The sequence below is a fragment of the Lycorma delicatula genome, chromosome 2, assembly GCF_047948215.1.
Source record: "Lycorma delicatula isolate Av1 chromosome 2, ASM4794821v1, whole genome shotgun sequence".
Classification (NCBI taxonomy): Eukaryota; Metazoa; Arthropoda; class Insecta; order Hemiptera; family Fulgoridae; genus Lycorma; species Lycorma delicatula.
Genome location: NC_134456.1, coordinates 164,167,792 through 164,182,597, shown reverse-complemented (window position 1 = coordinate 164,182,597; position 14,806 = coordinate 164,167,792). Strand labels below are relative to the sequence as shown.

At 33.6% G+C, this 14,806-nt stretch overlaps 1 protein-coding gene across 1 annotated transcript in view; it reads right to left on the bottom strand.

Moving 5' to 3' along the window:
• Positions 1-6,545, bottom strand: part of LOC142320308 (visual pigment-like receptor peropsin) — a 38,438-nt gene extending 31,893 nt beyond the window's left edge. Inside the window, exons 1-2 of the mRNA XM_075358016.1 lie at positions 6,389-6,545; positions 5,001-5,166 (exon numbers count right to left, since the gene is read on the bottom strand). Of these exons, the coding sequence (XP_075214131.1) occupies positions 5,001-5,166; positions 6,389-6,482 (260 nt within the window). The 5' untranslated portion in view covers positions 6,483-6,545. The remainder of the gene's footprint in view (positions 1-5,000; positions 5,167-6,388) is intronic.
• Positions 6,546-14,806: the final 8,261 nt, after the last annotated feature.

The following is a 14,806-nucleotide window of genomic DNA, read 5'->3' as shown; positions in this document are numbered from 1 at the left end:
CTAAAACATCCCTATAGAAAAAAAAAATTTAATTTTTCGTTGTTTGATACCACAATATTAAGTAACTCTTTTGATATAAGAATCATATAATCAGTCTTCATAAATTAATACTGCAAGTGTACATATTTATGTCAATTCTTTTGATTTTAATTAATAGTAATTAATTTTTATTATTTAAAAATTGTTATATTGTTACTTGTTTTAAGCTTTAAGTTATACAGACTTCATACTGTTCAAACTGTCACATAAATAATTTTATGTGTTGATTATACTTGAAAAAAAAACTTCCTGTAACTAATTCCTCATCTTATTTAAATATTTTATAATTAAAATTAAAATAACTTTGTTTGAATGAAGCTTTTAAGAATATCATTAATTACATTAAACTTTTATAATCTTGTTTTTTTTTGTCTGTTATGATATTATTAATAATTTTTCGAAGTTTCTTTATGGATATATTGTTTTATAAAAATTTTATGTCTATTAACATTAATTTTGTTTACTATGAACCTTACTGTTCCATAAAACATATAATTCTCAAATTCATTTAAACATTTTGTATTTTTAATGTAATATATATTCTTTTAAAATTTCATACATAATTTTGTAGGAAGCACACTTGAAATTAATTGCGTAATTTAATATTTTTAACAATATTAGGTAAAAATTTTAAAGTGAGAATTTCAGTATAGCTGTACCAGTTGTGAAGGTAGTAGTTCAGAAGGTGTAGTTATCTTTGTTTCACTTTGCTTTAGCACTAGCTTGTAGTTTTTACAGGTCAAATAATAAAATTACTTATTATATTTATTTGTTGATTCTTTGTCAATTTCTTGAGAAGTAAACATTGTGTGGAAGAAATTGACTGTTTAAGCTAGATAATGCTTGGTGTATGACACTCTCTCTCTCTCTCTCTTTTTTTTCTGTTTAGCCTCCAGAATTTTCATAAAATATTACTTCAGAGGATGATATGTATTAATGTAAATGAATTTGTCTGCTTGTTGTATGACTGGAGTGCCATAACCAGCTATAGCCTCTTCCTATTTTCAGGGTAAAAGTAGATAGATAAGGTAGAACACTATATAAACTTTTATTCCTTTTTTTTATAAATACAAGCTAAAATTTTTTTTCTGCTAGTATTCATACCAATTCCTACAACACTGGTTGCTAGCATGAGGTTAGCTCAACACCTATCCATCTGTTTATAAAATTGATGTTATTTTGATTTTGCAAGATACTTAATTTTCTTGTTTCTTTTTTTTTAATATCAATTTTTTAGTCATTTTCCCAGTGTTTCATCACTAAATATGATTTTTATTTGTTACCCTTTGTATAGACTTAAAATGAATATATTAAAAAATAACTAAATTTAAAATTATATTTAAAATAAGTATATTTAAAATTCACTATTAATAAGAGACATAATTTTCATTTAAATTAAGACTGAAAATTTAAAGATCTTCGGATTCGGTCAGATTCACATTTGGCTCCTGATGATTAAGCAGCTCCTTACAGTGCACTCGGCTCTTGTCAGCATCATTTGGTTCTTTTCAGTTCACTTGGCTCCTGACGATTCAGCAGCTTCGTACACAGTATATAAGCAAGCTCCTAACTTCATTCAGACAGTCCTAGTCAAGTCCTTTTCCATCTACTACAAGTCTCAAAGAGCAAACAAGTCTCATTACATGATATTACAGTAAATTTACATAAAGTTAATAATGTTATACATATGAATATATATTTACAATTACAATAAAAATAATTATAATCACAAGATTATAAAGACTTAATTTATTTAAAGAATTAGCACCATTTTTCGACATACACCCTATTTTGACAACTATTGAAGAATGTTGACAATGTATGATGTAAACAAATGGGCTTTAAGGTATTGATCAGTTTTGTACTTCCTTTTTTTCTTCACAAGAATCTTTTCAGAGCTACTGTGCATCCTCTTTATCAATACTGTTCCAATACATTTGTAAATGTGGTTGATAAAAGGCTGTCTGATATATCAGATAAAACAACACATTGCACTTTAAATGAAAAGTTCTTATATTGAGAGTGTAATATAAATGTAGCACTGTATTTGGATTGAGTGAGTTATTTATGCCTGAAGTGGGGAGATCATTTTTAATATGTTTTTCAGGCAAACTAATTTTTGGGCAAATTTACATGTGCAAAAATTTGCCTGGTTACCAGAATCTAATAAGATTCTACATGAATGGTGATTACCATAAATATCATTGGTGTTACGTAATATTTAATATTTAAAAATTCTTTACATTGATGTAAATGATGGTTTGAATTACAAAATAAACATTCGTTAGACTTAAATTTTGAGTAAAAACTAACATTATTTCCTTTAAATTGCTTGTTTATGATTCCAGGTAAAACGTTTGTTAAAAGCTTTAGTTGAATTGTTATGACGCTGTCCTTTTGTTTTGTTTTCTGTTTTCACTTGCCTGTTTGAAGTGAATGGATTAATATTTTCTAGAAGTTGTCTGTAATTAAGAAATTTTATAAAGTCTTTAAAGGTGGGAAAACTTTGATTTGACAACTTTTCCTTCCATAATCTTGAGGTATTGTAGTCCAGTTTTGATGTTAGAAATTGGACGACAATAAATTCATATGTGTTTACAGGAAGTTGCATTGATTCAAGCAAATTCACATATGAGGAAATTTCATTAATAAATTTCGATAAAGTATCTACGGATTCTCTTTTTATAGAATCTGACCTTAAAATGCGCTCAGTATTATGAAATGCAATTACATATTTGTTATAAAATTGTGTTTTTAATAATTCTAGAGCATTAACATAATTTTCATTTATTATTGGCAGATTTTTAATGATAGCTAAGGCTTTATCCTTCAAAGAGGAATGTAAATAGTGTAGTTTTTGAATATTAGATAAATTATCTCTATTATGTACTAAATCAATAAATATATTAAAATAGTGGAGCCACTCTAACAGAGTACCTATAGACAAAGGTATATTAATGGGTTGTAGTTATGTTTGTTTAAATGTTATATTTGAACTAAATTCTTGATTAGATGATTTTTTACTATTATTGATTAAATGTTGCAATTTGGACTACATAGTACACAATTCTTCTTAAACTTGTATACAATCCGAAGCTAGAACTTCATCAAAATATTCCAATTCAGTTTTTGATTAGATCGTATCATCCAATGGATTGGATGGTATCATTCGCAGTTCAAGAAGATTCCTTATTTTAATTTAAAAGGTGGGAATATCACCTTGTGAAGGACCATAACTGTGAATAAATGTGCCAATCCTAGTTATAGCGGCCTTTACTAACCCTCTTTGTCTAATTAATTGTTCCCTATCCATAATAATAGTAATAACTTAAATTAACAATGTGAATTATTAACAAAGTAAATTAAATATGAAATGAATGAAATATATTACATAAATAATGAGACAATGTAAATTAAATGCAATAATAAATTAAAAACGATATTACGTAAATGATGTAGATCAAATTGTTGTGAGCCCTGTTATTGTAGTAATTTGTTGAATATATTAACATTCTTGAAAATTTCAAATATCTGTGGTTCTGGAAGATCAAAATGATGATTCTTCAAAGTTGCAGATTATATTCGCAGCCAGAGGACCAAAACTGTCGAATAATATGCCGCCTTGATTCAATACCTCGATTAGGTTTAATTATTTTATTATTCACTAGTTCATTCAAACAAATAAAAGTCTTTATTTCTTTTTAACATAAATTATATTTATTATAATCTTTGAATTTGTAATTCATATATATAACATTATTGTATAAATTAATTATACATTCATAATAAACACATGTTGAGTCTTTGAATGATAGAACAAAACTGACTAACAATAGAACGTTAGACAAATTTGTTTAATAAGAGTAACAAAAAAAGTGAGAATTTATAAAGAGTAAAATAAAGAGTGAAAATTTATAAAGTAAGAAAAAAGTGAAAATTCTTATTTTTAGAAATAAAAAAGTAAAAAATAAAACCTGAGTCTTAACAATCTGAGGTAGGTTTTTACACATTTTGAAATTACTCTTGATATCTAGTTTGAATATGATGAGATTAAGAAAGTTGATTGATTTGTTGTGTAGATATTCTGAAGTAAATTGTAAATTGAGTTGTAATTTACTGATGAATAAAAACACATGACCTTTGCCATGAGTTGCTTTTATTCAAATGTGTGATGTAATCACGTAGTAGTTCCCGTTTAATATTAATTTTACCTTTTTCACTGTGCAATATATATGTATTTTCAAAGTCTTTTAAAGTTTATAATGTATTAGAAACCAAGTCATATTTGTTTTCTGATCACATTTCATCATTACTGATAGATAAATATTAAAAATATTGTACAGTAACACAATCCATTTATTAGATAAATATCATCTCTAAAGAGGTATAAATGTAATGTAGTGGTGTTACATGAATTACACAAATAAATTTTGAATTCACCTTACTGTTCTGAACAGTTTTTTAACTGAAATTATGTAAACTACTATAACCAACTTGTCAATTATGAAGTAGTTCTTGCAAGCAAGAGGCCAATCATGGCTGATTAAAAGATTATTCAAATTTCTGTACTTATAAATTATTTAATTAATTTTACTTTATTAACTCTTTTCACTGTAGAAAACAAAATTATTTCAGTAATTATATTAATGGTTATTATATTGTGTGAAAATAATCCAGTAGACAGACATAAATTAATAAAACAAAAGGGGTTATAAAAAATTATTAATTTAAGAATATATCTACAACATAAAATATCTATAACTGTATATTTGGTTTAAATTCAAAAGGTACACTGTTAGATACTGAAGTTTTGTTGTCTTGCATATTAATTCTGAAATAATATTCGCTAAAAAGTAGTAAACTACCTACCATCTTCATATACATTTTCATAAAAACACTGAAATAATTGTTGATGAAGAATGTTATTTAATAAAATATTGCTTTATAATTAAATAGTTTACCTTCCAGCTATAGCAGATGGAGCTTGAAAAGGATATCCAGCCAGAAGAGTTCTACCAAAACATGCAACACTCAAGTTTAATAGTCGCAAATGTATGTATGAAATCATTTCTGCTCTTAAAAACAGTGAACTTACCAACCAGATATTCACAGCTGAACTCAGCAAACCTGTTCAATTACAGTATTTATTATAGTCTCAGTTTAATTAAGAAGTTAACTGTATTATAAGTTATGAATTTGTTGAAGATTTTTACAATTCTACATTCATTGTTGGTCATCTATGAAGTTAAATGTCATGAATTTTCAAATTTTTTTGCATTTCAATAATGTTTTAATTTTTTAATAATGCAAAGAAGAACAGTCAGTAATATAATGATGAAACCTTTAATCGACTTCATCACCGTAAGCCATAGTTAAAAAAAAGATGTTAATACTTTTTTTACACAAATACCTTTAAAATAAGGATGTTTTAAATACTTATCTTGTAAATTAAAGATTTAAATAGCAATTTCTTACCAAAAATGTTTTACATTCAGATGCAGCATATCAAATTTGGCTCATAAAATGCAGTCACTTCAGATGTGGTTAAATTTATCATGTAATAGGATAATTGGATTATTTCATGCCATTTGCAGTGAACAAATTTAGTTAAAAATATTTTAAATATGAGTATATTTTAAGACAGGGTCAACTCATTTTTTGTTCCACATTGTAGATGTATTTTAAAAGTTTTATAATATTCTGAAGCTTTTTAAAATTGAAGTAAAATTTTATGGTAATATGTGATTCATGTGTTAGTATAAGTATATGACAATTAAATTATACATTCTTTACTTATTGTTTCTTGCAATCAGATCAGAATTTATAGTTTCACGTGAAATCAGAACAGAGCTGCAGTGTAACTGATAATAACAGATAACATTTGGAGGCTCTATTTTTATTGTTTTCAACCTATTAGTCACATTCTATTTGCTCTAGTAGTTAGATCTCATTAACATATTTATATAATATAAATTATATGCAGTAAGCATTTTTACATAGTATAAGCAAAAAATAAAGAAGTTTTCAAATATCAATTACTAAAAAAAAATTAATTTACTAGTAAAATTACATAAACAGTTATAAATTTTTAATTTACAATTGCTCTGTCTATTTATTAGTAGACTGTCAGTAACTGTCTACTTTATTGTTTTATTTAATTTTTTTTTTTTAATGTGGATGTTAACTGTAGTCATTGATAAAGTGTAATTCTTTAATTTGTTTATTATTCTATTGTTCTGTTGATAATTAAGTAAATCACTGTTTACATGGTAAAAATTGTGACAGCTTAACTTTCCTTATAAATAAGAGCAAGTAAAGTATTATATGCTTCTAAGAAAGTATAATGTACCTGAAAATACTAGTAGTATGCCAAGTAACATCTTCATTTCTTGATTTAATACACCTTCATGTAAGCATTCACTGGTAAGTCCACTTAACCACATTTTGAACCATAAAATTTTATTTTGAAAATATAAAACAACTACAAATTCTATTATATAACAGCTTTATAAGTCTGGAACTGAATGAGATAAAAAACATATTGTCTTGCTTGGTAGGTAGATGAGTAAATATGGAAAGAAGGAAATTTGATATCAATGTAATTCTTTGTGCTTTTTTATGTTTGCTCAACAAGTGGAAAAAGAGATGTAAGTTATGGTTGTATGCTGATTTTGTTAGCAGAGCATAAACCTAAACACAGCTTGTATAATATTTCATTACAAATCTTTAAACTAATAAACATTTTCTTCTATAAAAGTAAAATATTTATCTCAGACAATTATATTTTTTTCTTTATTGGTTTGTTGCGCTAATTTAAATAAGGTATTAGAATTTACCAAAAAATCTCAATTACAAAATATCACAACTTAAAAATGTTCTTAATTTCTACTAAATTTAGTATAATATCTAACAAAAGAAAACATGGAATAAGATTTTATTAATGAAATACAATATTCTTCTGATCTTGGAACATAAAGACAAATAAAAAAGAATATGAAGAAGAAAGCATATGATTTCTGAATGTAGGATTCTCTAATAAAATGTCAATTCAAACATTACATTATATATTTTTCAAATCTTTTAAACGTTTTTTTTTTTATACATTCTGTATCACTTATAAAGTACACACTTTTTTTTTATTCTCCTTCGACTTCCCTGCTGCTTGGAGCTGAATTTACAACTAAGCATAAGCTCAACTCCAAGTGGTGCCATCGCCTCAAACTACTTTGGAAGGGCACAAGACCCCACCCAGGCAGCCAGGACTCGGTCTTCCTTGCTTGCCATGTCTCAAATGAGGGGATTCCCAAAGGGTTCACCTCACCGGGACTCTGGTCTTAATGTTTTGCCTCTAATGCGGGATCCCCCACCAAGACTACGGTCCTACTTTCCCCCCCAACAGCACTGCAAGAGAGTCCCTACTTGATCATCAAAAATGAGATGCTGGAGCCTCTCACTCCTCCTAGATGAGGCTGTCCCTTGCAGATACCACAGTGTAGCTGTGCATATATTCATAGCACTGGTGCAGGTGGGGCCACCTTACATCCTCAACCCCCAGGTGCATGTCCGTGCGATCTACATGACAGACAGCGAGGTTCCTTTTGCAGTCCCTCCTTATGTGGCTGACCATACCACAGGTAAAACTATGACCACTTAGGTCTGGGCCAACACAAAACTTGGCCCTATGCCATGTACCCCAACACCGAAAGTAAAGGTCATCTGAGGCACATCGAGTCACCCGGCAGGCCATCCAGCCAATGCGGATATGGACACTGACTCCCCAATGATCTTACAGAGATCCCTTATGAACTCATCCCTTGTTGTAAGTACATCTAAGTCCTTGACAACAATATGAGTCCTTCTGCCACAGTGGTGCCCTGATCTCTACAATGTCTCTGCTGAGTTGTTCTGCAACACCATTGTAAGCACGCACCCAGAGATGCAAGTCCTCTCCCTGACCCCACCTTGATATAGAACAACTGTCTCCCTTGATGACACCACACTCTACAGAATGGAGGAGATTCGCAAGGTCTTCCCCTCTGCTTTAACTACAACCATGGTGGTCGGTAGACCTGGCGGTGTCTTCTTGCCTTTAGGTAGCTGCGTTGACGTCAAACTGAAATGATGAACAAAGTGCTTCGTCTCCATCTGCCTGGACACGTACTCTACAGAGCGCCGTAAGATCTGCCCGGCTCGCCCCGAAGATCCAGAAGAACAGACCGGGTGATCTCGTATCTCCTTCAGCACACGTATAATTTATCTGCATAAGACCGAAGCCACAAAACGGTCACCAACTGCCGTATCAATCACTATAGTGTAGTCCATCTGATCACGATCAATTGTACCTGCGGTACAATTGATCGTGATCAGATGGACTTCCCAGATCTGGTCGACTTCCCAGATAAATCACGGGCAGAAGACTGCACACCCAAGAACTGATCCGCCTTCAGTCTTCTCGCGCGAGCCAAGTCCCGGATCCACGGGGCCTTGCGATAAATCGGCACATGTCGCGAGTGATCAACACCAGCATTTTTTTTTCTATACCAGCTGCTACATCTAAAATCCATACGGGCCCTACTCCCTCCGCCAAATCAGTTACGTCCTGTACTAATGTAGAGGATTGGAAAACGTCTTCCGGCCAGCCCTTCAAGACCAGCCGCTCAATATCTGTGTCCGCTACCCTACTGTCAACCGCCCGGCGAAGCTCAACAGGTGTCCAGGACACTGGTTGCTCCAAGCCTCTGTCCGAGGTCTGACACGCCAAATCGCTGATTATATAGTACGTTTAAGTAGCCTTCTCCGTTGTCGTCAGTCGGGTAGAAAGTCCCGCCTGTGATTCCTGTGGTACCGCATCCAAATCATCCTCAAAAAAGTCCAACATACGAGCATTGCTGTCCAGTCGGTAAGAGCACTCTTTTATTTCTACCTTGGTAATCGTGAGCACTTAACCAAAGGGCTCAACTCCTTAACACAAAAGAAGCTCTCTTCACGCAAACTTTATCACGCAAGAGAAGCATCAGATTATGTTGAAAGCATTTCTTTCGTGACGAAAGCGTTCTTGCGTGTCCTACAACACCCATGTCCTCTTCCATGTGAGAGGCGTCCGTGAAAGATTCATACCCTTCCGAGTCAAAGGGGTCATCCAACAAATAAAGATCACTCCAACCACCAGCCTTATATTTTTTCATCTCTTCACCAGTAGGCGGGGAGCCACGCAGCCGTCGCTTCCCCGAAGTTTTCAAGGAATGTCGCCGCCCACCAATATTGACATCGGATTTAACCGGGAGAGACCGAAAGCCTTCCCCGAGGTCTCCGCTGGTCGAGACTACCGGATTGACAGTTTTCCGCCGCTGCTGAATCGACTTTTCCCCGCCGTCTTCCCAGAACACCTGGAGATTAAACTGCCCGCACACCGTAACTCTTCCACAACCATGTCGGCGAAACTCAGCTCCACTGCTATCAGAGATAGTAGTGAACCCCTCCTCTTCCGGTGGGGTCATTTTCTTGGCCCAATGCGGATCGGCCATGATGACAACAGTAAACATATTTTAAATGTCCCTGCCGCCTCTATGGCGCGAGTGGTAGCGTCTCGGTATTTTATCCGGAGGTTCCGGGTTCGAATCCCGGTCAGGCATGGCATTCATCTCATATTCTGAAACGATACCTAACGGTAATCCCAGGGGTTTAAAAAAACAGTACAAATGTAAATGTTGCAGCACTGTTGGAGGGAAAAGTTTTCAAAACTTCACTACGCTCAAACAGCTTATGATTATAAGAAAATATTTCCAAGTTCAACTAAATAAAATTATTCGACTAAGCATACTCTACTAGACGAACGTAAACAGAAAGATCATAAAGTATACACTTGTTTCTTTGAGTGCATCATTTCTTAACCCCCCTCCTGAGCCGGATATACAATTAAGCCTTGACACACCTCCAGGAGTTCCTTTGTCTCAAACTGTCTCATCGAGAAGTAATGTTTCCCCCAGGCAGCCGGGACTCGGTCTTTTGATGATATGCCACGCCTCTAATGAGAAGACCCCAAGGGGGTCCCCCACAGGGTCACCAGTTTATACACGTGTTGGGACGGGGCTGTCCCAACCCTAAAGTCATCACAACAGTGAAGATGACCACAAAGAGCGTGCTCACGGGCATTGCAGTGCGAACACTTAGCCTCCGTTGGACAGTCTTTACGGAGATGGTCTTCAGTCCCACAATTAAACATCGCCCCCGTCTGTCAGGACCACCGCAGGTCCCCGCCCGGTGCCCTATACCCCAACATCGATAGCAACGTCCTTCACCGGATCTCCTAGACACCTAACAAGACACCCACACGACTCTAATTCAGCAAACCTGCAATAATTCTGTCGCCAGCAGAGCAGGGACCGCCACCATTGCTACTTTTATTTCGTCACATGACGCCCTCAGGGAGAGGAAATCGTCGGTAATCGAATCACAAGACAGTCGGAGATGCAAGCCACAGTCTTGCGCATCTCGCGCACCAAATCCTCCTCTGAGGTAAGGACGTCAACGTCCTTAATGAGTAAGTGTATCCGCCGAACGTCCCTTCCCCGCTGTGACTGCGGTGCCTACAAGCTTGTCCAATATTTGTTGCCTAACATGGTAGCCACATCTCCTGTGTCTTGGACCCATATGTGAAGGTCCTCTCCGTGACCTCTGCACGCCGACAAGATGTACACCTCATCCGTCCTCAGTGTCTCGAACCATTCGGAGAAGGTCCGCATATGATCGTCCCGCCGCCTTCACTTCCACAGTAGCAGTTGGGGGCCCCACTGATTTCTTCGCCTGGGGTTGACTCCCCTTAGTTCCCAACGAAGACCCATCATAATGCATACGAAACTTAGTGGAACTCCTCCGGGCCAAGTATTCAGCCCTCCGGGCTGAATGTATTGCCCCATCTTTACCTGAGGCCCACAAAAAAAAAACTGTAGGATTTGCGGCCAGCGCTAACTTGGCAGACTCCACGATACGTGAGATCAACCACTCCTTACCGTCGGAAGAATCGACTGCTACCACGATATTCATTCCACCACTCGTACTGCCCCACCAGCCAGTCCTCGTCCCGTGTACTACCAGCGACTACCTGGCCCGCCCGACCGGAGCATCGGCCCCTCCCCCAGGACATCTTCTTCAACATCTTCTATCCATCCAATATTCCGACCTTGGGCCAATTCCACCACTCAGGCCAGGCCATCAGCACCAGAAACGTTCTCAAGAACTTCAGTAGGTACAAATGCTTCCTTGAACCATCGATGAAGAATCAACCGAGGAAGATCTCCATCATCCACTTCCTTATCCAGTGTTTGTCGTATGTCCATGCGAAGTCTTGACCCCAAAGTGAAGCCACTCTCCTCCGTCTGGACGGCTCTCGATTCCATCACCACTGTCGTTTGGGTGGCCACCGTCACAGCCTCCACTGGCGTCCTCGTGCCCGCAGAGGGTAGTTCCTCCAGGACATTCCAAAACCTTTTAACCATTAACACAAGACCATCCATTTTGAAGGAACAGTCCTTTTCCTTCTTCATGTTACTGTGAGTACGCATTAACTCACTCAGGTCACAGATACGTTGAAGAATACCACGAAGATTGTAAGAGAAACATTCCTTCTTCCTCGCCAACGCACCCGTCTCCCCCGTCAAAGCCGACCAACCAACATCCTGATCAGACTTCCCAGTCGCACGAGGCTTCTTCTGCTCCACCACCGTCGGGGGGGGGGGGGGGGGAGAGCCGCAACCTGCGTTTTGATTTTTTTCCCGCTGATGGACCCCCAATTCTCTCAACAAAAGAAGTCAGCGGTAGAGAGGGCTCAATGTCACTTCCAATAGAATCAATATCGCTCAACTCCATATACAGAGTCTCAGCCCGTTGCTGACGACGCTCGGATATGTCCACCTGTACAGACTTCCGTCTGGCAGCCTCTAATTGCCGAGCTTCCGACTGGCAATGTGATTCACGGTCGCAACTCGACGCAATATCAGTGCCGCTGTCCCCCGAAAGGACTTCACGGACAACGCCAACACTTGACGTCCTACTAGACCGCCGCATTTCTACAGGAGTAAATTTCTCTCCCATAGGGGGGGGGGGCATACCCCCAGTTCGATCATGTTCAATCATAATTACAAACACTGCGTGAGGGAATTTTTCACTAAAATTTCCCCGTATCAAACAGCTGATCGAAAAAATAAATAACTTTTTATTTCTAAGTCAATATCAACAGAATTGATCGACTTAGGAACTGCCTTAAAGTATACACTTAACTTTAATAAGTTAACATTGAAAATATTTTAAATCAACATTCAAGTCATGTTTCTTTTCTTTTAATATGTTACCTTTTTTTGTTTAATTTTTTATCATATTAGTTTCAAACTCTTCAGTGTAGAAGTTTTAGCAATTCAAAGATATTTATTCATTTAAGTTGTTTTTTATTTTATTAAATATCTTCAAATTATATTTTTTAATATTTTCATAATTGTGTGTAATAAATTATGTATAGAATAATAGGAAGTTCCTGCAACAATTTACTGGCCTATTTATTACTCTAATAATAAAAAAAGTTTATTAAACAGAGTTTGAAAACACCACTTTTATCTTGATATCTGTAGTAAAATGACATTATAATGAAATTTTTTGGACAAATTAATGAGCAAAATAAAAAAGAATAATTGACGATTAAAGAAATTAAATAAGCATTAGAAAGAAATTAACGGACAAATAATAAATAAATTTTGAAATTGGTTAACGATTTTTTGTTTGCAAAGCCTCCTAATTATATTCACATTTAAAAATGAAGTTGTTTTTAGATACAAAGATTTTTATAAATAAAAGATAAATAAGGTTATAAAATAATAAATTACACAAACAATATTTTTATTTATTGGTTTTGAAAATAACATAATGTAATATATAATATAGACAATATGTAATTGTAATAATTTCTTTTAAATAAAATTTCTGTATAAGTTACTTATTTTACTTCTTTTTAACTTTTTGAATCAGTTATAAAGATTTTACTAATGTTTATCTAGACATTATTGCTAAATGTATTAGAATTTTATGTTCTGTTTATAAATAAGATTCTGATCATTATTACTCCTGAAAACAGTTAATGCTCAGTAATTTCAGCAGTTTCATAAATGGAAAAAATAAGATATAATTTAATTACCAAAATTATGAGTGATATTTAAATATAGCATAAGCATCTATTTTAATTTTTTGAAGTTACTTTTGGTTTTTTTTTTTTTTGCTAAATGTATACATACAATTTTGTGAACTTGGTTAGCAAATATAACGTAGTAGTAAGTATTCTACCACAAACATGATTCAGTAAAGTGAATTTCAGACCTACTATGGTATTGCGTCACCTTAATATAAATTTTTGTACATGTCATCACAAATGAGGCATGATAAAACAAAGCTGTTTACAATGTAAACTCTAGAAGATATCATTATTTAGAAAAAAATTATATTTACTTAAAGAAAAATGAATCTGAAAAACTTTTAAATTATTTAACAATATTAGAAGTGAAATAACTAATGTTATAACACAGGTTTTGACTAATTTATACAACCTGTTAAAGCTGGCCTAAATAGAGTGCATTTTTAAAGGTATTGAGCATAGTTTTGGAGTTTCATTCAATATTATTTATGTTAACAGATTGAGTACTTAAGTAAATATGTGTTTTCACTCTTCCAGAATAAGAAAATAGTCATAAAATATTGCAAAAAATTATTTTTTTTAATCGGGACTTTTTTTACATGTAAAAAATGTACTAACATTAATTGCTGCAGAAAAAGTGAAATGAAAGAGGTCATTTCTTTATAAAAAAAAATTTTAATTAAAAAATGGAAGTATGCTGGAGCATACAATGAAACATTATCCAAACAATGAAACAGTTTGGATTATCAGAAATTCTTATTTAATTTATGACTTAAAATGGTTAATTTCTTACATCTTAAGAGATAAATGAATATGCATAGTCTATATTTTTGATTTTGTAAAAACTATTGTTAAAAATTTGTTTAAATTGCGAATTCATTCAGCTGAAATTTTTTTTTTACATTATTTAATTTTCCTATCATTTTTATCTTTTATTCTATCTTTCTAATTTTTTTCTTTAAATTAAATTTTCACTTTGGGACTTAGTTCTTGAACACAGTTACTTGACTGATTTACGTGTGTTTCTTTAAGATAATTTTCATAATATTCTGATAAAAAATGAAAAAAAGAATTAGATTTGCATACAAATAACACTGAGGTCACAAACTATTTTGAAGTGTGAAGGACTCTTTAAGGATGTCTATTAATTCAGTAACATGCAGATCTGAAACCAAAACTGAAATATTAAGACATATCAAATAAATACACATGAATAAAATTACTAACGTTTAACTCGCTCTCCTGTGAGCTACCACAAGATTTCAATACTGCTCTCTTTATCTTAAATAAAACTACTTTTTATGACAGATCCTACTATTCATGTAATTAATTTTTGTTCAAGATATGTTTTCTACACAAGCTATCAAAACACTTTTCACTTGTTTTCTACTATAACACACAGTAGCAATTTTAATGTAATATTTAAAGAGCCAGATCCATCCAAATATATGAATTATCAGTTGTATAAATTTATTTTTTAGAATATATTATCCAGAGTTATGGCTATTCTAAATTAAAAAAAAGTTTTAAAGCTTTAAAATATAATATTTTAGTTGATACAAAAAAAAAACCTCCACATTTTATATGTTTTAC